Source organism: Ascidiella aspersa, chromosome 7 (genome assembly GCF_963924565.1).
Source record: "Ascidiella aspersa chromosome 7, kaAscAspe10.2, whole genome shotgun sequence".
In the NCBI taxonomy this organism is placed as follows: Eukaryota; Metazoa; Chordata; class Ascidiacea; order Phlebobranchia; family Ascidiidae; genus Ascidiella; species Ascidiella aspersa.
In genome coordinates this window covers 20,447,613-20,473,516 of record NC_139453.1, presented here as the reverse complement: position 1 = coordinate 20,473,516, position 25,904 = coordinate 20,447,613, and the positions used below count along the sequence as shown (strand labels likewise).

Here is a 25,904-nt window from a genome sequence, read left to right as displayed (position 1 = left end):
TTTTTTTAACTCGTCATGGGGAAACGTTTATTTAATAGAATCTATTCGCACTTCACATGACTGCTTACTCTAATCCAGATATGAACACAATTTTGAGAACATATCGCCCTATCAAAATTAAACTAGTCAAACGATAAGATTTGACACAATCCATAAAATATTTATGGCTCCATAAATTACGTATAAATAGTTTACACCCCTCTTAATATATAGCAGGGGTCGGCGACCTTTTTGCACTGCAGACCGGTTAAAAACTAGGATTTTTATCACAGACCGGCGTTTAAAAAACAAATGTTTAGTAAAGGAATTACAACTTTTTTTCAATGAAAACTTTGAGCTTGTTTTGCCAAAACGGGATGCTCTCACCTAGGAATTATTGAACTTTATGAAAGCCGCAACGTGTCCCTCGCGTCGAGTCTGTTTCGCGGTTTCGTTTTTGTTGATGCCATCACAGAAAGTCCTGCAGACTCCCATAAGTAAGATGTCGGAAATGGTAGCAAAGTTTTTAAGGCTTTTGCAGCAAGGCCGGGGTTTTCTGGCAGGACCTTTAGCCAACATTGGTAGAGTAGTTGCATGAAAAGTATAGTTTTCAGGCAACCATCGTTTGCAAATTCCAGCACTTGGTCCTATTGTCACTCAGTTATGGTTGATTCGCCTGTTTCGATTACGCTCCATTTATTTGCTGTCCTAGGGTTGTAAAATGCACAAGATATAACAAGAACGAAGTAAGTATATTTTAAGCATGTTATAATGTAAACTATGACACAAAAAATGAAAATGAAATATTTGGTACTTTAACAACAAATCTGAATAACAATTTACACACAAAGTATTATTTAAAACACGCATTAAAATAATTCATTTAGTTATATTGGCAATTATAGGCACCTCACCCCAAATAAAACATTGTAAATAGCTTGCTGGCTAATAAGACGAAATATACATAAGCAAAGTAATTTCCAATATTTAAAGACCAGTGTGCATTTCAAAATTACTACATTTGAAAAGACATCTATTAACAAAACTGTTTTTAAACCAGATTTGATCCCCTGTTATGTGTCATCGCAAATATCACTTCAATAAAGCAGATCCTAGATTTAACGAAATAAAATCTAATGAATGCAATACAAGAAAACATAAAGTCATGCAATTTAAACCAAGGCCACTGGGATGATAAAGTCATGTTACGAACCTAATTATTCATGCATACAAATTGGTAGAAAAAAGATATACACCAAACGTTATTTGTTACATAAGCAAATGTTTTAAATAGCGTGACATTTTTATCTGTTGCTTGCTGATCCTTTCAAGTCTTAACTAAAATTTACTGATTATAGGAATCAAGCAAATGACCCGAAAGTGACGAATATGTGCACCCAACTAAATTTGATTCTATTATCACGTGTTTCAATAATGTTGTTTTCAATAATTCGGATGAAAAATGCCAATTTGTTCAAACAAATTCCTTGAAAACCCACCGATTGATAACAGAGGATAAAACAAAATTGTCTCTTACTAATGATATCAAAATATTCTGTTTTTTTCTGTTACAGTTTTCTATACAATCTCCTATTTTCGTTGCTTTTTTGTGATTCCATTGTAACCTATATATAGTAACGCAGGGAATACAGTCGATGTAGGCTACACTATCAATCAATCACATCGGAATTTCATTGTGGTAGCTTTCAACGATTGGCTGTTGCCCCTCCAGGTGAACCAGAATATTTTGCTCCAGACACCAGTTGACCTTCCCCATGGAGCGTTGAGATCAGTTCTTGAACAGTCGTTGAACCACCAGCCAGCTTTCCACGAGCTAGCACAACTTCCAGCCCCACTACACAATACTCGAGTTATAAGAAATGTGAACGATGCCCTCAATAAAAGATCATAGGATTGTTATAACTATATACGTTTGTTACACTTCTATGTTATACATTATGATATTCTGTCAACTAACCGATCATGGTCGCGATCTTTTGTTGAGAAATACATTTCGTTGAGGCTGGATGCCGAATGCATCATACTGTCTCCAGCTGTACCACTATACCCAGCTATATGTAGTCTGAATTTGTTTTCCGCGTTTTCAACAGAAAACGAGCTGAATAAATTATTATTAAAAATCATTAGAAGAATAAAACGTATACTCACCCAAAACCACCCGCACACCTATTGCGGGCCCATTTTAAAGTTAGAAAGCGGCTATAGTCTACCATCGATCCCAATTAGGGCCCATTAAATATTTCTGTTTGATCAATGTGGTTAACAATCATTTTCAAAATCTTTTTCTTATTTAAATAATATAAATTTAACAAGACTAGTATAGGCTACAACGCATAGTTTTACTTCTTTTTCAATCACGTAAATACCGTACGGGACCTTATTTTTTCCTTTTTATATACGTTGTACAGACTTTTGTAAGCAGCATTTAGTATATTGGTAAACGGCGGCAACAAAATTTGATTTAAATTTGACTTTTATATTGATAAAAGTGGCAACAAAATGTGATTTAAAATAGTGAAATTGATAACTTAGTTTAATTTACCGACAGTAAACTTCACATATTACCTGTATTCCGCAAATGCCTCATTGTCATCGAAATCCGTTAAATCAATCCGGAGCCTGCATTGCCTAGCGGCGGTTTGTTGGTGTAGTTTTTCTAAACCTATGAAACGTTAAATAGTGAAACCTTTAAATTGTTGAATAGGCCTACCGTTAGTTCCTCACCTCTCACCTTTTGACACTCCCGGACCAGTAAAAATATAGAATAATTTTACGGAACGGCAACCAAAAATTTGAAGACACTATAGGGCTAGTTATTCTTAAACAAACATTAACTGTGCAATATTATACAGAGTTGTTCAATATTTTAGTTTAGTGCTTTAGGTACCGATTAGATATTGTAATTCTGGCATAAACGTCATTTAAGTAGGTATATACATTATAATTTAAAGCTGGAGTGCGATGAACTACTGATTGTGCTATTGTGCTCAAAATACTCCCCCAAATTTAGCATGAAATAGGGGCAATAGAAATCGAGCAATTTTTTGCGTTTACGCAGTCAAACCTCGCCAAAAACATAGTTTTGCAACACCAACTTCAGACGCATTGGCAGTTAAAAACCACTGTTTTAAATGATTTTGCATATAAAATTTCTAAGTATCTCGAACCTAGCCAAAATTCCCCGCTAAGACTTCCAAATCCGCTTGAGTATTCATACCAGTTGCGATTGAAATCGACAATTCCATTAAATCGTCTCTGAAACACCTGAAGGCAACAGTAGTTGTAATAAGTTAGCAGTTGTCGTTTTGAAATTTGTTTTTAATTTGCTTTGCTAAACTAAACACAATTGATTAAAATCACAATATAAATGAATATAAGACAAACTTTCGTAAAGTAAGTGCATTAGCTTCGTAGTGTCTATTACTATTACGGTCACTTATAAAAATGCACGAAAAGGTATGCAAACGCCACCCACAAATCATTAATTAACTACAAACTACATTTTTGCGTTTAAAGCTAAAAATCCTAAAGCAAAAAAATCCGCAACTGACAAAACCCTGTGGAACAAGTTATTTTAAAACTACCGGTATTTCAAAAAACGCGTATAAAGAACTATGATATTGATGATATGTACCGTCCACCCATCTTCGCAATAAGCTTCCAAGCCTCCGCGAAATGTTTGCCTTCCGTTCATAGACGATTTAGCACAACTTGTATTTGTCGTCAGTTGAATCTCCAAATCTGAATTAATATGCGTTTGCTTGTGACAAAGATTTGTGCCTTTTCCATTTTTCTATACATCTGTTGATGTGTGCCAGGGATACAAATGTTTCAACTGCACTCAACACAATAGAAGAGTAAAAAAAAACAAAGTTTACGTTTATACGCTTACCAATCGTTACCGAAAAGGGCTTGTTGATTTAATTGCTAAAATACAAGGCCTGGATTTAATTAAGTAATATAACGTTTAAGTTATATGTTTTTACGTTTTCAAAGGCGAACCTTTTCTAAAATCTATAATATACAACGATCATATAGTAATTGCAACGGACAAGCTATTCTGTACAAACATTTGTTTAAAGATTGTCGCAAAGTACCTCTGAGTTTAGCCCAAGAAAAGGTGTGGAAAGTCGCACTCCGATCGAAGTATTTATTGAAACGTTCAATTAAAAAATATTGTGTTTTTACGCCGAACCTTAACCACAAAAATTACAAAACATAACGATCATGTAAACTGATTGCAACGGGCAGGATATTCTGAACACTTTTTTAAGAGATTGTCGCAAAGTACCTCTTAGTTTAGTCCAAACTTTTTCAACAGCTTGCTCGTTAATCGGCCCGTCGTCCCCCGGTTCACCCTTCGCCCCTTCTATTCCGGGGTCTCCCTTGGGGCCATGTTTTCCGGGGTTTCCGGTCGGTCCAGGTGGACCCCGGTCGCCCTTGGTTCCATTCGTGTTCATCAACGTTCCGGGAGATATGGTGACGTCGGTTTCACAGACTGGTACTGTGACGTAGCTACATCGCTGACCGTCACTCACTGCCATGCAGCACAGACAGATGGCAACAATATTAAATAGCATTTTTTTGATATTTCGCGTCTGACAAAAACAAATTTCGTTATTTTTTAAAGGAATAGGAAAATGCTGTCACAAAAGTTGCGCAAATACCGAAACACCGACAATAAGTGGTATATAGCTGTACTTTTATTAGAAGCAGTCACATTGGAATCATAAAGGAATCCATAGCAGTTTTATTGGAAACATAGCAGTTTTATTGTGTGGCGTTTTGGTTCACGCTTTGACTTAAACGATTAAGCCTCAAGTGTGAATATGATATTAACTGCAAAGCGGGCACCAGGCCATGATTCACTAAAACTATACTTTTTTAAATATTTTGCTATTTGTGTATTCAAATTTAACATTACAGTAAATTTGTATTAGCCTAACGAAGAACTCCGTTTCAAACACTTTTGTACTTCCTAATGTTTTTCAGTAAATAATGTTTTTCAGGCTTCGCAATGTTTACATTTGGACAAAATAATTTCAATAACAAAATAAAATGTATGCAACATGCACGATTTCGACGTAGCAAGCATTTCTACAAGAGTAAATAGTAGGTTTATTTGTTTAGGACAAAACCTATCATATGAGTGATATTATTATTAAACACAAAAAATGTCCCCATTTAGCTTGGCAATGCGTTTTAGCTTGCTGTCTGGGAGGCAATCGTGTTAGCCCAAAGGCACTGTGCATACGAGGCGCAGTCACATAAAAGTTTTAAAAACGAAAAAAATTTAACTTGGATAAACGATAAAATTCGTTGATATTTAAACAATTATATCGCATTTGGACGCATGTAAGGATCACTAAATCTACTATTAGGAATTTGTCAAAGAAACAGTTTAGCAAACTTTTTACTTTTAGGAAAGGATTCGTAAGAGCCGGTGCAAACCTGTTGATTCCTACCACTAAAATACTATGGCATTATCGATAAATCCGCTTTAGATAGTTATACAAATCATGTACGAAAATTTTCCATAAAATACTGACTAATTAAAATATATCGTTACTTTATGCCGTTTAGCACCTTCGGTTAACATCAACGACAGTAACCCCGCGCGAGTAGGCTAATATAAGGAAAAAATAAGAAAGTTCGAAACAGTTTCTAGAAACATTTTGTCTTCTTAAAATACGAACCTTCTAACAACCGTTTCGCGCTAACCGGCTGAATACCATAGCTTTATAGTACTGTATCTTTAATTTGGATAAATTTATTAAGCGGTTTTGCCTCTGTTGTTTTGGTGGTGACTTGCAATAGGCTCATTTCCTTCTACAAAATATGCTAGGTCTCTGTTATTTTTGTCATTCTTCTTACCCTGACGTAGGCTACACCCATTTTCGTAAAAAATCATTTTTTTCCTTTTTGTTATGTTTTTAAGCCGTAAAAATCAATCACGACAGTAAAATCAGATTTACGTGAGAAAGCTTTAGGATTTTTGCATATAAGGTACCTGCGAAACCAACTAATTAGCCATCCAACAGCCGTCAGCAAAACACCATAAAATGCATTTACCTCCAGAGACGGACGACATATAGAGCACTAAACACAGCTTTTAAACAGCAATGCGTTGTTAAATCAATGTATTCTTGGTATGTCAGAAGTTTGTCACAAAAAGTTTCTGTATGGGTCAAAAATTAAACGTTTTAGGTTACACATTATCGCCCTATAGTTATAAAGTATCTTCCTTTTAAAATGCGTGATGTCGATTTACGACATGACATAAGCCATAAGGCCTTGGCTTTTGAAAACTTTATGCAAATAAAACACTAATAACTTCACCAAAACTGCATAGCAAAGTCATCTATCGAAAATTATCTGTTATCTTGTACCAGATGTACACACTAAGTGTATATTCACTCATAAAGCCTCGTATACTTTCCCCCTGTACGCCGGTTTCTGATACAAATAGGCTGTTTTCCGAAATGACAAAAACGTTCTGCGACCTCTTTTGAACCCATTAGAGACTGGTGTGCCTCGACACACAGTTTGACCATCACCGTCCGCTGGGGATCGACAGTGTTCTCCTGGGATTTTTGTACAGCTGTAAGCATATATGAAGATTTGAAAGCTCACTCAATTTACGGTATGTCCCTGTAGGCTTGTATGAAAATTGTTTTCACGTTCTCGAATAGAGTAGACGAGTGTTTTCCAATGTTTTATTTACTGTTTTATTTATATGAGCGCACCAGTAGATCTTTGTAAATTCGATGGATCTCCTAACAAGCTAAGCGGAAGCGACCGCCGACCGCGCATGATGTATGCCGGTATTTTCTTGTAAACTAGACTTTTATTATTGAAACAACATTTTAAGATCTTCACACTTTTTTTATCAAAGCTGTTAACACTGTTGTATTTGACAATCTTAGATATATGTGAACCAGAATAAACTATGGACAACAGCAAAATACTATAGTTATAATCGCAGGGTTGGTAATACAGGTAAAAAGGCGCTAACCTAATTTGTTTCGCGCTAAATCAAAATCAGTACACTCTATACTTATTTTTCATTTGCAAGCTACATTAAGGATCTGTGCAAAGTGTATCTAAATATATATTTATTTGCCTTTCAAATTTATACAATCATGTCTGACCGCGAAAGTCGCTCGTTTAGAGCAAATTAAGGGGTGCGTGAAGCTTCAAGTTGAGAAAGAAGATATTGTGTGGACATAACATTGTTTGGCATAAATGTGGTACATTTCAGCGGACCTAAGTTCAAGCTTTAACAGAAAAAAAACGCATTTTCCTAAAACTTGACTAAGCAAACTTAAGTGGCCCAGAACAGGTGCGTGACCACACCTAAAGATTTCTTTTTTGTGGAACTATTCTCACCCATAATACAATCTGGTTTTGAAGAATTGTTTTTTTCGCAAATAACTATCTTTGACTGTCTTGCTTATTGTCTTTCAACTACCAACGAGAAGAAAAAAGAATAAATAAAAAAACAGATCTATCCACTGTATAGATACATGTCGACTTCTGGAAAATACTGAGCAAATAATACTTTAACAAACTTTTCAGCTGGTGGCATTAGTATAATCTGAGTATAATCAAAGGCCTAAAGTTGTTTAAAAACATATGGACATATTGAAGCGACGTGGTATTATTGAACGTTTGGCCGAGGGTCCAGTATTAGGTAATGGCAGTATGATTGCGACGCTAAAGAAACGAGGGTATGCATCAGCCGGTCCATGGACACCAGAGGCTACAGTGTCGTATCCGGACGCGGTGCGAGCGCTTTTGATGGAGTATCTACGTGCTTGGTCTGACGTTTTACAAACACCTTGCTTTTATGCAAGCGATGGCAAGCTAGAATACTCGGGTGTTTACCATAAGTATTCGATAGCCTATATAGCCCCAAACAAATGGCTTTCAACCTTGCGGTTTGCATTTTCCCGTACAGTGTGCCCTTCTATTTTCTTGAAGAAAATATAGTATACAGCAAAGGTCGGCAACCTTTTTCTAGTCGCGGGCCAAAACCAAACTCAAAAAGATCTTTGCGGGCCGAACAAAATGTTAACTAAGAATTGTGTTATTAAAATGTTAGAACAACTGTGAATCAGGCGGGCTTGTTGGGTAAAAGTATCTTCACAAACCAGAGAAAAAAGTAAGTTGTGTTAAAGTAAGTTGTGCTCTTTAAAATGCTCTGTATAATGTGCAACCAAACAAAAGTACAACTAAAATCGATAACAAATGCTTTAATTTCAAAGAAAATAAGTAATACCGTTTGTGTTAAGTAAAAACAAAAAGAGAACATTTATTGTTCTCTCTTTTGTAGCGTATCAGACGACTATTGGAAATTCAGGATTCCTGCTACCCGACGCCCAGAAAGCAAAACCATGCACATCCGTCTCAGAGGAATGTAAAGTGATGCTGTAATTTTGCGATTCGCAGGCGCAGGAACTTTTGGGTGGCTTTTCGCAAAGTTTTCTCATATCATAAAACTTATTAATGTTCAATCGGTTAAATTTTTAAATTAGAGGTCGACGTAACGTATTCTTAAGCCCATAAAAATCTTTCGCACATTGCACGATGTTAAGGCGTGTTAAGACAATTTTGTGTTTTTGCTAAAAATATAATTTAAAGACATAATAAAAAACTTCAAGACTGGCCGAAAATGCTAAATATAGGTTAATCAGGTGTGCTGGGCAACCTACGGCCCGAGGCGCGACAACTGAAATCATTCGACCCGCCGCCTCTTTTCCAATGTAGGCACGACGCAATATTTTGGCTATATTACATTTTTTCGCTCTTCGTCAATCTTATTTTACTGTTCGTGTAGTTTACAAGAACCTTACAGCCGGGCGTGACGTACACCACCGAACAGTCATCAATGAAAGTTTTTGCCAACGCATAGTCTATAAGTATTTTTCGCACTTTGCGTGAATACGTGTGGTTAAATGTGACATAACATCGAAAGTATATCGGCCCTAATCGAAGAAACCGTAAAACAGTAACAATTACAATTATTTCGCTTCCCTTAAGTGTTTATGTTACAGCCTTTTCTTTGTGACCATGAATTTTTGTGAATCCAAACATTTTCAAGCATGCAACGTCTGCGAAATAAAAGTTGTGCACTTTAACGTATTTACAATATGTTCATTTCTAACGTAAGTAACACCTCTCCGAGTTCAATCAAGAAAATTTAACAAGATTAATTTACTATTTTTGTGCTTTATCATAACTTTTCACTATATTTTTGTGCAGCAATATACAAGTGAACGAATTAACTTTAAACAAGTCCCTGATTGAAATATATTATAACAAACTGCTTATTACCAAGGTATTAGCATTACGGCCAGCCGAGAGCTTGCTGACATAGACGCCGTTTTGGGTTCTCATCCTAGCAGATCAGGGATGCTCAGATTAGGTTGTCTCTTGGGTTAAAACAACTTGACTATGCGTTATCGACCTACTGCAACCCTCGCTATTGTTTTCGCTCCCATAGTTTCTCTTTCGTCCCCAGGAAAGCGATATCGCCCACTTTAAAAACCACTAGTGTATCGTTATGTGGACTAAAGAATGAAACAATTTTTACTGTGTGTTTTAAAATGATTACTTGTAGTCAGTCAATACCTTACTATAAAATGTAATACATTTGTGTTAGTTTTTTTACCATTCTTTTGACCCGTTAGTATTTTAGGTTAGCCGTCTGTTTCACTTTGAACATATTTTCATCCTTTTTGTCATTTTTAACCGCCAAAAATGTTAAAAAGACTGACTTTTATTTTTACATTTCTTGATTCGTGTCTCATTTTAGAATTTTTGCAAGAAAATATTGGTTTGTGGTAGACTTCTCGTTGTTCATTGGATACAGTACAATACATATACTTAAAAGTTGCTTTTGTGCATAGCTATAGTCGCAATAAACAGAGGTGACTAACTTGACTCACGGTCGACCAGTTCGGTAATAGAATCACAGGAACAAACATTACTATGCGATTTTTCCCCGTTACTCTGCTTGTACTGTTAATTAATTTATAATTCAAACTTACTAGAAAGCGGAAAATTGAAAAGAACGTATTGTGTTAACGTAAATCAGGTTTATGCATGTTAGGAAACTATTTGCTTCCAACAATAGCACATCTTTCACATAACTGAATCGACATCACTTAAACGCAACACAATAAATAACGTACAGAAGATAAATTGTTAAGCAGATATATCACTATAGATGAGATGAAAAAAGTCTCTTGTAACACAACATGGCGCTTGTGTGGGGTGGTGGAATGTCCCGGAATATTGCCTCATCATTATCAGAATCGCGGTAATCCCGGTAAAGCACTGTCTTTATTGGTTTGAAGTTAAAACTTTGAAGAAGTCCTTGTGAGTAGTGCGAGTTGCCGACTGCTATCAAAAGGTTATATCCCTTTACCGCCGCTAGTTTTTCAACGCTAAAACGAAACATTGTTTATACGTTTTAAGCACCTTTGTTTAGAACAGAGTTTCTTGAAGTGGAAATGGTTCAGGCCAAGGTGAATAAAATGTACCAACAAATTGGGGTAAATGTAAGGGTAAATGGTTTATTACAAATGCTGTTTGTACGCATTGCCTACAGTCTTAAATGGTTTAAAAATATACAACAAACACTAGGCCTATCAACCTATAATAACATTCTAATTTTGGCAAGAAGCAACTGGTTGTCATACATAACATATGAATGTCATGATAGATATCTCAAGCTTAGCTGAAACACTAGATTCTGTCGATTCTTTTTTTAGAAGAGCGTGACGCAAAAAACATAAAAATTGATTACGTTAGTTCGAAACATATTTTTCCCTACTTTTCCATCATCATTAATTTTGCTGTTTGTTTGTGATATGTTACAAGCTTGTGATTTGATTTCTACTGATCTTAATTAACTGATTCGTTATAAATAATTTAACCTTGTTGGTATTAAAAGTGAATGGATGACCTTTGTTGTTTTTTTTGCTAATCGGGGGAAATTTATTTTTTTAAGCAAAATTTGCATTGGTGTTTGGAAACTTAATCAACTATTAAAAAGTTATTTTCTAAAAGCAAGCTTTAAAAGGGAAAGCTCTGCGTTGGATTACAAAACAAGTCATAAGGCGCAACTTAATTTATTAATTTTTAATTGACATCTGAACCAACCATAGGGGATTTTTTCATATCACACTTAATTAACGCTGTTTTTTATTAAAAATACATATGTAGCCTACGGTAAAATAAACTAGTTTTGCAAATATACCGTAACTTCAGTTTAAAGTTAGCCTAACAACATACCTCACATGCAGTTGCTTTGCAAGTCCTTTCCGCAAAAACATGGGGTCAATGACAATTGTTTCAAGCATGAGATGGTTTTCGTCTCTAAATCGTTCGCTAATTGCTTGTTCCATGTGTTCATCAAACTAAAAAAATCATTATACTTCCATTATACAATGGCGACTGCAATCAATGGCGGCAAAAGTGGGGTTGGCTGAGAATGGTGACGCTTCAGTGGAATTACCTCGGTTGCAGGCCGCTCAACAACAATTACAAATAACGCAGGATTCCCTACCACAGTTGTATATCATAATTTTACAACCAGCATAGTTTAACCCCATGCTTTGAAATTAACGTAGTAGATTTATGGGCTCGTGTTCCAAATTCGTTGAGCATATTGTTTACTTGTTGATCGAATAGATGAAGCTTTTGTAAACTCGTTGCATTAGTAGACTTTGTAGTAAATCAGTAATGGCATGTCAAACATTGTTCTGCAATCTTTTTGCATTTGTACACTTTATATGACCACTGATCGGATTCATTCAGTTCACAAAACTATGGCTATAGCGTTTTAAAGGGTTTCGCATTGGTTTAAAGTTAAACAAGTGTGAAAATCTTTTGTAAATTCGTTTTTTATAAAGTTAAACTAGGCTTATAAAAAAGCTTATAGAATGCTTACGCCAGCCACAAATCATACCCGACTAAGCTGCTGAAGTTTTTTGGACATGTGTTGTTTGTTATATTCTTCATGTACAGGTTCTATTCGATTATCCCCATTTGTGTTTATAGCAAGTCCGCACATTTTTCCCGAAGTTTTCTCGAAGACTCCTAATGACAAACCTTGTGGAATCGCATCCTAAATAAAAAAAAATAAAGATTAGCGTACTTTGGGGACTGATTTAAACAGTCGTTTATAAAAACGGGACTTCAGTTGTATAATTTGCTGTTTTGTATAGCGTAAGTTTGTACGCGTATCCTGTGTGGATTTTTAAAAACGAAACATTACGAGATATAAAACTTTTATTTTAATTACAGTAATGTTTACTTAACTATGAAAATAACTGCAATTAAAATACTAAGCAAAAGAAAAGTCTAACCTGCAACGCCCAGTCATTGTAAATTTTTTGATCTTCTTTTGACAATCCAATAAATTTTGCTGCGGGTTCATTTTCCGTGTACATTCGAAGAAAACGTTTCAGTTCATTTTCGTCAGATTGCGTGACCACTCGAGTGTAAAACTCCATGCTGGTTTGAACCAGTCGCAATGGCAGCCTATAGCTATCTCAGCAATACACAAATCATAGATAATAACAACGGCTGTTGGGTTGAATATAATCACTTCCTCCGGTTTTTTTAGCCACAATGTTTGACCGCGAACGATGGCAGTCCGGTGCAAGGCAAACACGCGGTTTGTGTAAACATTAAACACACAACAAACAGAAACCCTAACGACGTCAATGTAATTTGACTCGGGAAATTAAAACAAAAAAATGAAAACGTTTACAGTCTTACATGATACACACGCAAGTAAACTGTAAAATAATCGATATTTAAATTTCCATTTGGTTCGTGCGTTATCAAAATATAGATTGCCAAAAATAATAAACAAAACTAAATAAATTTCAGAAATAGACGAAGTGTATAAACGCAGTCATATTGCCTGCTTTAGGATAATGATTTATGGGTAATATCTAAATCAGAAAAACAAGGCTATGACAATTCACTGGAATTGCAAACGCCGATGCGACCTTACCGTAACAAGCAGAGGCGGCTTTTGCATGTTAAAATACTACCATTTACAGTATCAAGATAATGGTCAAACGTATATATCAGAATGTACAGTATATTGGATATAACCGTACGATTCAGAAAATCGTAAACAAACAAAATGTAGGAAGAATATAAAAAAAAAATATGTATATTTTTCAAAGTTTGGAATATCTCTTCACAGTAAAACAGGAAACAAAAACATATACCGAACATTAGTGCTCCGCAAACTTTTGTCAAGCGGCACAATATTTTTTTTCGTCAAGCGGCACAATAACAGGGTTATAAAAAGTTGGCGACACACCTACAAACAGTATAACAAAAAAGACAAACGGCACAGAATCGAAGAACAGTTTTATGGTTAAATTCACAGAAGCCTCCCTAAAACCTGTTACCTTTATTATTTAAAATTGCATCTTATGCGGTCTTCCTAAAATTAAAACGTAAGATCACTCGAAGTCGTGAAAGTTGCCTCACTTTTATGGTGAAGAAAATTGAGGAATTTTAAACTTTTTTCATAAAATAATAAAATGCGCGATTGAAACTAACATATATTTTATAGGTTTTTAATCTTCAAGGAAGTTCGTGATTTATTGTATATGGACAAAATGCCTGACTCCGTGTACGTTTCTCGTTTTTATTCTGTTTCTCGATTTTAAACTATACATTACACCAGGGATTGTCAACCTTTCGTACGCAGTGTGCCAGTTTATGAATAATGACAAAATGTTAACAACTCGCGTGCCAAACATTTTTCTATGTTTGGTTTCGCACTGGCAATCAGGGATGCGGAGTTGGTTAAAACAATCCGTGTCCGACTCTGGCCGAATATGAGATTTCATCGCGTCCCGAGTCCGACTCAGCCTCTGTATTTCACCAATTTATATAACTAAATTAAGGTGGATATACCGCAATCCACTCTAGGGTTATGGAAAATATGCCACGAGCATATGGTATTCCACCTTAACAATTTACAGTTTGCTGCCTTATCAGTTTCGAAATTTGGTACTGCGCATGCCGCACACGTCGGACTCGGGTAGTTTTACCTGGTCTTACTCGAGTCCTGAGTTCGACTCAGCAGCCGTGCTGTGATCTGACATCTAATTTATGTATCTTTTTCGAAATACACTTCGATGCTTTTAAGCCGATACCTAGAAGTGTTAACTATCAGTTTCGCTTTTTGTTGGTTTCTCAGTCGCACAAAAACACACGTGCTTACTTTTAATGTAGAACAGTGGTTCTCAACCTTTTTAGCTTACGAACCGGTAAAATTATAAAACAATTTTTGCCAACCGGTGGACCTTCAAAAATTAAAGTCAATCCAAAATGTAATTATGACAAAATTATGCAACTTGAAAGCAAATAACGAAAACTTCTATGTAATGAGAAATTTGCTGCTGTCTTTTTGATATCATACGTGTTGTACGTGGTTCTATTGATTTTTTTCACGTACAACTGGTCTTAAAGTTTAGGATTTAAACGAGTTGTAGCCTACTTTAAAACAGTTGAGCACAACACTTGCAGCATTGTGACGTAAGATGAAGTCCAAAGTAGACCATTAACTCTATGTTACGTCACAATGCTGCAAATTATGGAACTGGCTTATAAGTTCTAAATTTGATGGACAAGCCACCTTCAACATCTTGCTTTTTGCAATTGAAATATAAATTTGTAATATATTGGGCGAACCGGCAGGAAAGTTGACGCGGACCGGCGGTTGAGAACCACTGGTGTAGAATGCCCTGCTTTAACGTAGTAAACGTTACGGCAAATTTCAAAGTCATTTTGCATTGTGACGTAATACGAACGGGTAGTGGTAAACAACAAGTACGCCCACAAAAAATAATATTAAATACAACATAGTTAAGACACTTATTTGTGACACGAACTGGCAATGTGTGCAACCATTTAGTTAGCGCTAGTGTTAGTAATGTAATAGTAATGTTAATGATGTGGTAGTGATGTAATGGTTGCACATAACGTGCGCGTTAAATCAATTGGCGTGCCATGCAAAACCACCTTGCGTGCCACAAGTGGCACGCATGCCAGGGGTTGCCGACACCTGCATTACGATAATAACGGATCGGCGAGCCGATGGCCAATACCAAGTGGTATTATCGGAAGTCTTTCTATGCTATAGGGCAGGGGCGTTCAAATGATTTCTGCCATGATCCACCACAGTCAAACCTGACAACATGATGATCCACCAAATACGAATAGTAAACATATTAGACACGCTTTAATTTTTATGGTGCTTTATTTATGTAAATGTACCCTACAAGCTACAACATATTGAACGCGAAAAAGGCTTTCTTTTTTTCGCACTTACGTTTTTGTTTAGAAAAAATAGTCAAAAAGTATTTGAAATGGACTCGTATCTAGTTTGTCAAAGAGGGGGCGGACCGAATGAATTGCATTGGCGGGGCACATCCGGCCCGCGGGCCAGGTCTTAGAATAGCATCGAATTGGGGCTTTCTGTCGCTTACTGATATCCTCAAACACTTACAAAGATTAGAATTTGGAAGTCTCGTTCTATGCTTGATATTTTACAAAATTCATCAACACTGACAGATATTTACATAAGACACTGTAGAAAGTTTATGTTTTCAAGACTAGGCTACATTAGAAGATCCGCACAAGAGGTTGAAAAGATCCGGAACCGAATCGCGATCCGTCATTTGAACATGACCGCTATATGGTGTATTGGTGCCGATACCAAAATTCCGACACTCAATTAATATAGGAATTATTAAAAAATTTTTTTTTTTTTTTTTAATATTTTATTATTGCCTTTTTTGCTTTGAGTTTACAAAAAAAAAAAAAATAATAATATAGGAATTTTAGACATGATTTGCGCTTCTATACGCAATGATTTCTATGTAAAAGGCAAATTTTGCCATCATTTGTATTGAATTGAATCGCGCGATATTTTTTTGTCCAAAATATCAGGCATCGGAATTCCCTTCCAATGACCCAATGTTAACATTTAGGAAAACACATACAGTGGTTAAATTCGTTTCCACTTTTTCTAGTTCTATTGCCAAATAAGTAAACCTTCCACGTGAAAGATGAAGACCATTAATAAAAGTTACATCCGACTCTTTAAAATTCCGTGCAAGCTTCCAAACATAATACAGTCTAAACTAAATTTAATCAACATTGTCTGAAAGAGTAGAGTTCATTTTTGCTATTAACACATATTTCTTTCTATATGTGGCTCAATGGTCTGGCACGTTGTCGTCGTGGAGAGCTTGGAAGACACAAATGATCACCTGAAATGCAAATTTTAATTATTTATTGTGATATGCTTTACAGCAGGGCTGCGGAGTCGGAGTCGGAGTCGGAGTCGGTTTGTTTTGCTGGAGTCGGACTCGGTACTCGAGCAAGATTATCTAATAAAACAACCCGAGTCCTGAGTCCGACGTGCGCATATGCAGTACCAAGTTTTGAAACTGATATGGCCGGCAACTGTAAATTATGAAGGCGGAATAGCATATGGTGGATATTTTCCAACCCAGTATTGTGAGTGGATGAATTATATGACACCCATATGTGGATTGCTGAATATCCACCTTGTTTCGTTACGTAAATTGGCGGAATACAGAGTCTGAGCCGCTGTAGAGTCTGAGCCGGGCCCGGGACACGACGAAATCTCACATTTGGCCGGAGTCGGACTCGGGTTATTTTTAACCGACTCCGCAGCCCTGGTTTACAGGTGTCACAAAACATTCAATATTAGCGCATATATTCTTTAACATTGTGAAAAGCCGTTTCTCCTTAGTACCAAACAGAAAGCATTAACAAAATAACTGATCTAAATTAAGGGTCTTGAATATTACATTATACCTATGTGTTCTTTTCTAGGCAATCTTTCTTTATATAAAATTCGCAAAAGTTTATATAAATTAGCAAAAAAAGGAAAACGTTCTGATGCAATTCAAATGGTATGACAAATCAACAATATTTCGCTCACCAGTGGACACAGCTTTGCGCATGGTGACGTAATCACCTCGTTTGGTCCTTCGCATTTGGCCCGAGTACATCGACACCGGGCGGTTCCTTGACGTGCCAGGTCGTAAAGCGACGTCATGCTCAGCAGCTGGACGAAACTCGGCGGCAGCGTACCCGGATCCGTCCATAAGAAACATAGAGTTGGATCTGATTGATTGACTGTCAAGTCCAGTTGGGACGAGAGACTCGAAAGATCTTGCTCTTGTGTCCTTTGGAGGAGTGTAGGGGATCGCGTAATCACCATCCGAGTCACTACGGATGATCTGAATCTTACGTGAATCGGGTCTGGTCTAAACACGCAAACATAAATCTTCTTGTTTGTATGCTGCTCGAAAATTGGGTCGCTTCGAAACGTAGAATATGGAAAATATTACCGACATTACTTAATAAATATATAAAGAAGTATATGTAAAAATGATTCACAGTATATCCCATATTTGATAATCGGATCAAACAATTTTGCACTGGTGTGAACCTTTATACCTCTGTGAACCCCTAAAATCCCTGAATGAACTTATGGTGAACAGCCAAATCGAATAATTATGAATATTATACCGAGTATACCTTCGAAAGGGCCAACCAAATATATTTGTTACGAAAACTGTAGTATAAAAATTCGCGATGGAATCGGTCTACTCTTTATGTATACCTAGTGGCCCGATCACAGACATACTAATTTCCACAGTTGGTTACTTTTAAATTACCTTTTTCACGTTGTTTTCCTCTCTGGTTTTGTCTTTGTACATGCTGCTTCGCTGATGTGTCTGGACACCTCTTGCAGCCAAAAGACTTTCACGTTTTGGTAAGAAAACGTCAGAAGCTGCCACGTAAAGACTTTCTCTTTTGGGAGACGAAACATCTAAAGCAGCCAAGTAAAGACTTTCACGTTTATTGGAGGAAGCATCTGACGCTGCCACGTAAAGACTTTCGCGTTTGGGGGATGGAACGTCAGAAGCTGCCAGGTAAAGACTTTCTTGTTTGGAAGTCCGCAACTGCCCCGGTATGTTGTTGTGAACACTAGCGGAGTCCTGTAATTCTATTACGCTTGATGCTAGTTCCGACGGCGCAAAACTCTCACGCCAAGTGTTTTGAGATGCAGAAATATTAGGAAGGAACTGAAAATCCTTTATCCTCTTATTTTTTTGATCTCTAATCCTGATGATAATCAATTGGTAAAGGTCAAAAATGTTGATAAGTGCGTTAAACAACACACGTTAAATGCATACAACAAAAGGGTAAACGACCTATACTCGTTATAACTATCGGTTATTAGGTAATCCAAACTCACCTGGTACAACAAAATACCACAAGAAGACATGTTAGTAAAGCTGAGAGTACAATTGACGCAATTGTCCCTCCTGGAACTTTATCAGAATAATCTGTAAGAATTAAAAAAAAAAATCTGTAAACGTTTGAAAAAGGGCTAATTTACGAACTTTTTTCGGTCATTTAACAAGGTATTGCGTTTCAAAAAGATATTTGTAGCAGTGGGTATAGTTCAAAAACGGACCAAATCGCAATAGAAAAAAAAGCTTTTTTCAATTAATAAAGATTATAAGTTACAAATAGTATTTTCTGTCTCACGTACCTAAGAAAATCGTATCGTTATATAACACATCAGTCACTTCAGGACAATAATCCGTTGCCAATTTAACCTGGAAAAATATAAATTGCTTGATTCTGAACCAATTTACAGAAAAAAAAGTTTAAATAGTAAAATGCTTTTTTGGCGTTGTTATACTCCGTAATACTGTAGTTTATATTTTTCTTACCAATAAACCCACAAATGGCATATGGCATACCTGAAGATCATAAGAAGTTCCCTTGCAAATATCCGAAATTTGTACCTTAAATTGTGGGTAAAGCAAAAGATATTCTCGGTCCACGCAAACTGACTGTTGAAGCCGTGAATGCAAATGTACCTAAAATTAACAGTTTCGGACGTCTAGTAAAAACAACCACTAATTTATTAAAATATCCGAACTAAAATTGCGCATTGCGAATCCAAATTAGACATAAAAACAATCCAAAAAACAAATAGTAATCAATTCAAAAGAAATCCGCTATACCAAAAACATACTACTGATGTAAAAAAAAACACTAATGTAGCTTAAATATGGTTGGTGGCGAATTTTTTTGTTTTGGTTGTTAGAATAAAAAATATATTTTCTGTATAAATACGATTTTATTGCACAAACCTTGAACCTCAAAAGGGTAGAATCTGATATTTGAGGAATAACCTTTAAATCAATACTGGCATCTGTTGAGCTAATGAAAACTGTGGATAAATGTTTTGTGATCTCAACGTTACCTGAAAAATGTACCGCAACAATTAATTATATCACATCTTATAAGTTATCATTCGAGTGAAGTTGAGATTAATGTTAAAACGTTGTAAAGTGAAATCAAACTATACCTTGAAGCAGCAAGGATCGGTTACGAGTATCTCCATTGTTAGCAATGCACACGAATTCTCCGGTTAGACTTTTATTTAAAGAAGTAAATTTTATCAGACGACTTGAAACAAAACTTAAGTCCGATAAGTTTCCGTAAATAGTTGCTTCTTCAGTAAAATTCCCTGTAATGTTAAAAATCGTGTCTCATTTTAAGATTGCAATGTGGTTTAGTAATAGTTGGTTAGGGATGTTTGTTTATAAGTTATGGCTTCAGAAACCCGACCAGCTGCGTTATATAACCCTTTATTACATAAACCCCACCTATAAATAAAGTAAAATTACCTGTAGAATAGCAAGAACTATTTGACACAATCCAATTTATTTCAGGTCTTGGAAACCCGCTTGCTTCACATTTGACGTATTCCACAAATTTATCCTTGGTCAGCTGGTAAAAGCTGATGCCCGATAAATCTAATTAAAATAAAATACGTTTACAAAACAATTGTTGTTTAAAAGCTAGTAAAAATACCACTTGTATGGCAAACATTTGTTTGAAATTTCCTTAGCAAAAAAAAAAATTCCTCAGCAAGCAATAATTTTTAATTATTACAGCAAGAAAACTATTTGCACACATTAGAATAGTTATGAACTTTATTTCGCGGAATACTCACAATTGACGTGTATTCTGAAGTATCCGACTTGTGTGCCTTCATATATTAATATGTAATTCCCGGAATCATGTGTTTTGATTTCGGAAATCGTTATGATTCCGCTTCCATTGGAGCCAATGCTCACATTTGTAAAAAATGCAGCATTATTTTCATTTGTTAATTGAAGGGTAAGAGGTGAACCAGTCAGGTTTACGGTTATGTAAATACCAATAGACTCGCCTTCGGTTGCGTTGTAGACTTTCTTATCGGTTTTAGCATCGAGTAGGGCACCACCTACAAGCAGAGAAAAGAGTGATCATTGTATTTTTTTAACACTTTAATCTTGTTGCTGGCATGTGTATTTTTTTTTCGGTGCATTTTAATCGCAAAATATTGTTAGTTAAATTGTTATTGTTTTTTTTCTCGAAAGCAATCATAAAAGTTTGTTTATCTAATTCGGTGTTTCCCAACCTTTTTATACTAGTGCCCCCTTGGGCTCCATATTATTTCATATCGCCCGCCCCCATCTTGCTTTACTGATACGGTATTACATGTATGCCTGTAGTAGCTTAATAGATAGCTGTCTTTTAATTGTTGTCTAATATTAGACTTAAAAAAGTACATAAATATAAAGAAACGTACGTTGTTCTCAAACAAACCGGTGTGGGATTATGCAACTAAATCAAGTTTATCGCACAAAACGCCAAAAAATGATTTCGATTTCGTTTACAAATATGAATTTGGCAAAAAATATAGTTTGACAGACACTCAGGGCCACATTTGGCACGCGGGCCTGAACCACGCCAAGACTGAGACAATATAAAAATTCTTAGCCACACCAACTTTTGAAATACAGTGCAATGAATGTACGTCTTTCACGCACAACTACATGATATTCAAAAGTAACTCGCGGCCCACATTTTGCAGACCACTGCTTTAAATAAACAAACATTTTGCCGCGTATAAAACGGTGAAAGGCAACAACAACCAACAACCTTACATAAAAAAGCTAATTGTTACGTCATAAGTTAACAATGGGTGCAAAAACTACAAGTTCTTAGTACCAATGTTGCCATTTAAGCTTAAATGTTACGTATTACAATGCGGTTTGTTACTATTTTTATGTGAACTGTTTATAAAACTTTGCAGTAAGTACTTTCACGTAACGCCCCTTATATGCGTTCAGCGCACCCCAAATCATGAAAAGACCCAAAACGCCCCCTCGTAACTCGCCAACGCCCACAAGGGGGCGGTACCGCCCACGTTGGGACCCTCTGATCTAAATCAAATTGCCATTGGGTGATTATCCGGCGAGAATTTGCTTAAAATGAAGAAGTTATAAACGTTGAAACTTGTAAATGATATTAATCCAAAATATATAATTTCATTAGTTTTCAGGTGCACTATACTGTACTTTACATTTTGGATTATCAAGAAATAGAACTACTAAAAAACGTTGCATTGATAGACCGATGCCATTAGGCCTACAATCTATTTTAAATATAAAGCCAGATTAAAAAGCCATCTTCTATAATTTTGCTTCCTATTATTCTGTTGTTGATATACAGTTGGTTTATTAATTTGAATGAAATCCAAACAATTTTGATTTCGTAAAGTTATTATTTTTTTATTTCGCTGATTATATCACACAAAGGCCTACCTGTTTTCCATTGAAACGCGATCAACACGTAAATTGGAAGAAATACTCTCATCATTAGCTTGAATTTTTCGGTAGACACTTTAGCATGGCGTTAGTCGAGTCTCTTTAGCCGTTATAAAGCAGAAAAATCGAATTACGCACATCACAGGAAAGCAAAGTCGGTTGGTGGTGGAAAGTGGGTGGCTGACGTAACTAATTACCTGTGACGTGCGATGAGGTTCCTATTTACATGGTGAGGCACCATTTGTTTAAGTCCGTTTACAATAATTTTTTCAACAACCACAAAAAACGGTATTGTACTATTAGCAGCCTTCTTTCACATTAATTTAAAAATTGAAAAACAAGAGACCAGGAAAGCAGAAAAAGACGATTTTTTTTAAGCGCAGAGTTTTTTGTCCTGTCGTATGATGTAAACCTTTTAAATATAGAACAGGGTCTTCCTTTATGTATGACTTCAACTTTAAAAAAATCGCTCAGCTAAGATACTAAATCTTCCCTATTTTAGTTAAATTTTATAAACAAAAAACAATCCTTTACACTGCAAGAAGTCGCTGTACGCGTACTATGTGGGCATTCGAGCTGGACGAAGAAGATGTGTTTTATGGACGATTTTGTGAAAGAAAAAGGCACGCATAATACAGTGCAGTGTATGGAACTTTGTAATCTGAGAAGAGGCACAGCCAGGGCTGCTACTCCTTGGGATTTATCCCAAGATCTTGGGATTTCAGCCTAGGCCCTCGAGTCTTGGGATCTGGGGATATTCGTTCCATATCTTGGGAATTTTAATTCATTACCAGGTTAAAATTACAAATATTATTTTTACCTATATTTAAGGACCTATTTCCTAAAAGGAATAAGGAAGTGGCTATTTGCCTGGCTTGTGCTGGTACGCATACACTCATAAATGATTAATTGATCATACATTGTTTTAGAGCAGTGGTTCCCAACCTTTTTGTTGTCACGGACCCCTTTATTCAAATTATTAATTCTGCGGACCCCTACCTAAATTGTAATAATTAAGCTACTCAACTACAGCGCTGTGTCAAATTGTTGTTGTTGTTGAAGAAAGAAAGAACGAAAAAAAGTTGAATACACCATTGGCATCAATTGACATAATTATTAACAATCTTTCGCTGCCAGGTGCTGCTTGTCTACGAGCGTAAACCCATTAGTGCAGTGGTTCTTAACCTTTTTTCAGCTGCGTCCCCTTTGGTAATTTTCCTATGCATTGTGTCCCCCTACGAAAAGTAATTTGGCATTTTTAAGCAAATATCACTGACACAACTTGAAAGTAGTGAAGTCTGTTATGGGTCGTGCCAAGCGCGAAAAAAATTTTATTAGATGAATTAGCGCTAAACTGTAATTTAAGAAGGCTTATCGCATTGGGCATACAACAAATTGCTCGTGCTATACACATTGATTTTTTTCGAGCTGGTATTGACAAACGTGTTGTGAGGGCAAATACTCCACAGTTGTAAGGCTGTGAATTTGAACGCAAATAAAAATGTCAAGCACAAAAACTAATCCTTGCGTTATCGTGATTCAAAAGGTGTGACGATACACAATACAACGGCAATATTGGAAAAACATTATGGATTCGCGCAACAAAGATCGAGTCCCCTGTTGCTATAAAAAAATGTCAACAAAAGTGAGATGCGCGAATTTTTTTTGCAGTTTTAATGTTAAAGTTGGCAACAAAAACAAAGATGGTACAGCTGTAGGAGTGGTGCCCAACCCAAACAAAACGAATAAAATCACTGCAAAAAAAATAAATATTAAAGTAGAGCTCGCGTCCCCCTAAAAATTTCTTGGCTCCCCCCTAGGTGGGCTCGCTTGGCTATAACTATGCATACCACTTACCTATATGCTTATCGGTACATATCTACTGGCCTACCAGTACAGCGCAGTCTCCAACTACAAGCAGTGGTGTCGTTCCCGCCACTATGAGGCAAAGTTTGGTTGCACCGCATGCTTTTGTACTACGTATTAGACGAGCCAATCCGGATTTGACTGTAATCGACATGCGTTGTGGTTGATATAGTGTTGTAGTGTAAGGTCAATGTACAGTATACACACTGTAGGCAGCAGCATAGATTTATCTTAATGCATACCGATTACCGGTACAGTTTATTCTTGCGGGCTTGAACTTGACACATGTGCATCTAAAGTAAAAATATCGCTTTTCGTTTTTTTTTCCTAAAATTCATCAAGGTAATCACGGACCCCCAAATGCTTTCTCACGGACCCCCAAGGGGTCCGTGGACCCCAGGTTGGGAACCACTGTTTTAGAGCGACAAACTTGGTTTGCTTTCTATGTGTTTACTTATGTGACGTAACAATGCTATTTATTTGCTTGTGTGACGAAACAGTTCATTTACTAGCTGTGTGACGGCCTAAATCCAGACCCAATCAGCGATAATAATGAGGCAAACCTACGGCCGGATCCGCCTCAAATGCAGTTCATCCGGCCCGCCGCCTATTTGACAAACGATAGACATGTTTAAATTTTTCATACTTTTTGACTACTTACCCATACGTAAGGACGAAAAAGTGTCGCGCTTCGCGCGAATCATCTTTGTACATTCGGTTTGTTTACGCTTTGATGCTCTTTTGTAGAACAGCGCTTTACCGTTGTGGCGGGGAAGGCTGACAAGTGCGCCGCGGACAAACGGAAAACGAATTTAAAATATTGGACATACATTTTTTAACTATTTAGTATTTTTGGCAATTTTTTTTGTATAAAAACTTGTAAGAAATTAAACATATACCAAAAAAAGTATACCAAAAAAAGAATTGCGCTCGCTTCGCTCGCCAGGTGCGCCCAGATTGACCATTAAAGTTATTAACCATTAAAGTTAGATTAACTCAGGCTGCAAGGTCAACATGTCCAAATCAAACGCCCTTTTTTCGGAACAAATCGTGAAAACTGTCACAAACCCATGGAACAAAGTGGTCTATGGCCATCAGGCACTATTAAATACTTAGGCGTTGAAATTCCCACTAGCTCGAGTAACGACGCCGATCTAATTGAAAAACACTTCACACCACTTGTGAAAAAAATTAAAATAGTATCAAATATTTGGTCCGCGAAGGGTCTCTCTCTTCTCGGAAAAATAACAGTTATCAAGACCCTCATGATTCCAATCCTAACCTTTAAAATGAGTGTTGTCCCGGTTAATATACCCAAATGCTTTATCTCAGTTAAAAGTTAAACGAATCCTCTTTACATTCTTATGGGGGTCCAAATGGGAGAGGGTGAAAAGAGAGACTTTGAGTGCGAGTATTGCAAATGGGGGGGGAAGGGGCAGGAATGATCAATCTAGATAATTACTTGTTAGCCTTACATACGAAATGGATCTCTAAACTACTTGACGAAAACGCGGAAGCTGATTGGAAACAAATCGAAGGCCCCTTTATCCAAGGTAACAGATTAGAAGCGCTTCTTAATGGGAACATAGGAACAAACAATGCAATCACAAGGCGTATACTTCCTATGCGAACGTTACGTTGCGCAATAACGGCGTGCAAACAACTCTTGGAAATTATAGATCCAAAGTCAAACAGCCGTCCGCTTTGGCTAAACAAAAAAGTAAAATTCCGCTCAAATGTTTTTTTTATGCCATCACTTATAGATTCCAATATAATTTTTCACCAGGATTTATTGAATAGAAACGGCCAATACCTACAATATGACTCATTAGTAAATAAATTTAACTTTACACCTAACAACACAGATTTTGTCCAATTCATAAAATTAATATCGAGTCTCCCAGAAGAATGGGATTCGGGTAGCGCAACAACGTTCCGATCGTATAGAACCCAAACATTAAATTTATTTATCCAGCAGTATAACTCCACCAAATCGGTTTACGAAAAAATACAAACAACAATTCTCTTTCCTCCAAAAGCTCAATTAAAATGGCACTGGACCTTAAATTGCGGCAGTGCACGTCTGCCATGGGAGAAAATTTACCGCAACCTCTACAATTCAACAATCGAAAACAAACTAAGAAGCTTTCAGATAAAGTTTAACTAGGGTGCAATGTTACAAATGACTCCCTTTATTCGTGCGGTAAAACCGAATCTAACCAATGTACTTTTTGCAAAAAGGCCACGGTCTATACTGGGAAAACGTGAGTG

At 36.5% G+C, this 25,904-nt stretch overlaps 3 protein-coding genes across 4 annotated transcripts; all 3 read right to left on the bottom strand.

The window, feature by feature from the left end:
* Positions 1–712: 712 nt before the first annotated feature.
* LOC146138247 (ficolin-2-like) lies at positions 713–4,594 on the bottom strand. Of its 2 annotated transcripts, none has more exons than XM_083394092.1 (6): positions 4,292–4,594; positions 3,635–3,741; positions 3,168–3,264; positions 2,566–2,662; positions 1,958–2,098; positions 713–1,834 (listed from the first exon to the last, which is right to left on the bottom strand). In XM_083394092.1, exons 1-6 carry the CDS (start codon positions 4,578–4,580, stop codon positions 1,654–1,656), a joined length of 912 nt encoding a protein of 303 aa, XP_083250218.1. In that variant the 5' UTR covers positions 4,581–4,594; the 3' UTR covers positions 713–1,653. The 2 variants fall into 2 exon arrangements, with proteins under 2 accessions (XP_083250218.1, XP_083250219.1); XM_083394093.1 differs by having other exon boundaries at positions 713–1,813.
* Positions 4,595–10,225: 5,631 nt separating this feature from the next.
* On the bottom strand, positions 10,226–12,524 carry LOC146138246 (uncharacterized). Its single transcript, XM_083394543.1, has 4 exons — positions 12,378–12,524; positions 11,978–12,136; positions 11,302–11,426; positions 10,226–10,451 (listed from the first exon to the last, which is right to left on the bottom strand). Exons 1-4 carry the CDS (start codon positions 12,522–12,524, stop codon positions 10,226–10,228), a joined length of 657 nt encoding a protein of 218 aa, XP_083250669.1.
* A 3,356-nt stretch (positions 12,525–15,880) lies between these two features.
* LOC146138245 (uncharacterized) lies at positions 15,881–21,869 on the bottom strand. The gene is made up of 11 exons (XM_083394079.1): positions 21,765–21,869; positions 20,126–20,398; positions 19,797–19,925; positions 19,475–19,636; positions 19,257–19,369; positions 18,861–18,980; positions 18,647–18,713; positions 18,347–18,437; positions 17,763–18,213; positions 17,021–17,348; positions 15,881–16,319 (listed from the first exon to the last, which is right to left on the bottom strand). Exons 1-11 carry the CDS (start codon positions 21,817–21,819, stop codon positions 16,255–16,257), a joined length of 1,854 nt encoding a protein of 617 aa, XP_083250205.1. The 5' UTR covers positions 21,820–21,869; the 3' UTR covers positions 15,881–16,254.
* Positions 21,870–25,904: the final 4,035 nt, after the last annotated feature.

What these genes read in the sequence shown, in the direction of transcription:
- LOC146138245 (XM_083394079.1), bottom strand. Translation starts at nt 21,819, where the DNA reads ATGATGAGAGTATTTCTTCCAATTTACGTGTTGATCGCGTTTCAATGG. An exon ending in GAACTTCTTATGATCTTCAG is followed by an intron (nt 18,714 to 18,860) that starts GTATGCCATATG and finishes ATATTTTTCCAG; the next exon opens with GTTAAATTGGCAACGGATTA. An exon ending in GTGGTATTTTGTTGTACCAG is followed by an intron (nt 18,214 to 18,346) that starts GTGAGTTTGGAT and finishes GATTATCATCAG; the next exon opens with GATTAGAGATCAAAAAAATA.
- LOC146138246 (XM_083394543.1), bottom strand. Translation starts at nt 12,524, where the DNA reads ATGGAGTTTTACACTCGAGTGGTCACGCAATCTGACGAAAATGAACTG. An exon ending in ACAATGACTGGGCGTTGCAG is followed by an intron (nt 12,137 to 12,377) that starts GTTAGACTTTTC and finishes TTTTTTATTTAG; the next exon opens with GATGCGATTCCACAAGGTTT. An exon ending in GCAAAGCAACTGCATGTGAG is followed by an intron (nt 10,452 to 11,301) that starts GTATGTTGTTAG and finishes GTTTCGTTTTAG; the next exon opens with CGTTGAAAAACTAGCGGCGG.
- LOC146138247 (XM_083394092.1), bottom strand. Translation starts at nt 4,580, where the DNA reads ATGCTATTTAATATTGTTGCCATCTGTCTGTGCTGCATGGCAGTGAGT. An exon ending in ATTGCGAAGATGGGTGGACG is followed by an intron (nt 3,265 to 3,634) that starts GTACATATCATC and finishes TGTTGCCTTCAG; the next exon opens with GTGTTTCAGAGACGATTTAA. An exon ending in GAGGCATTTGCGGAATACAG is followed by an intron (nt 2,099 to 2,565) that starts GTAATATGTGAA and finishes TAATTTATTCAG; the next exon opens with CTCGTTTTCTGTTGAAAACG.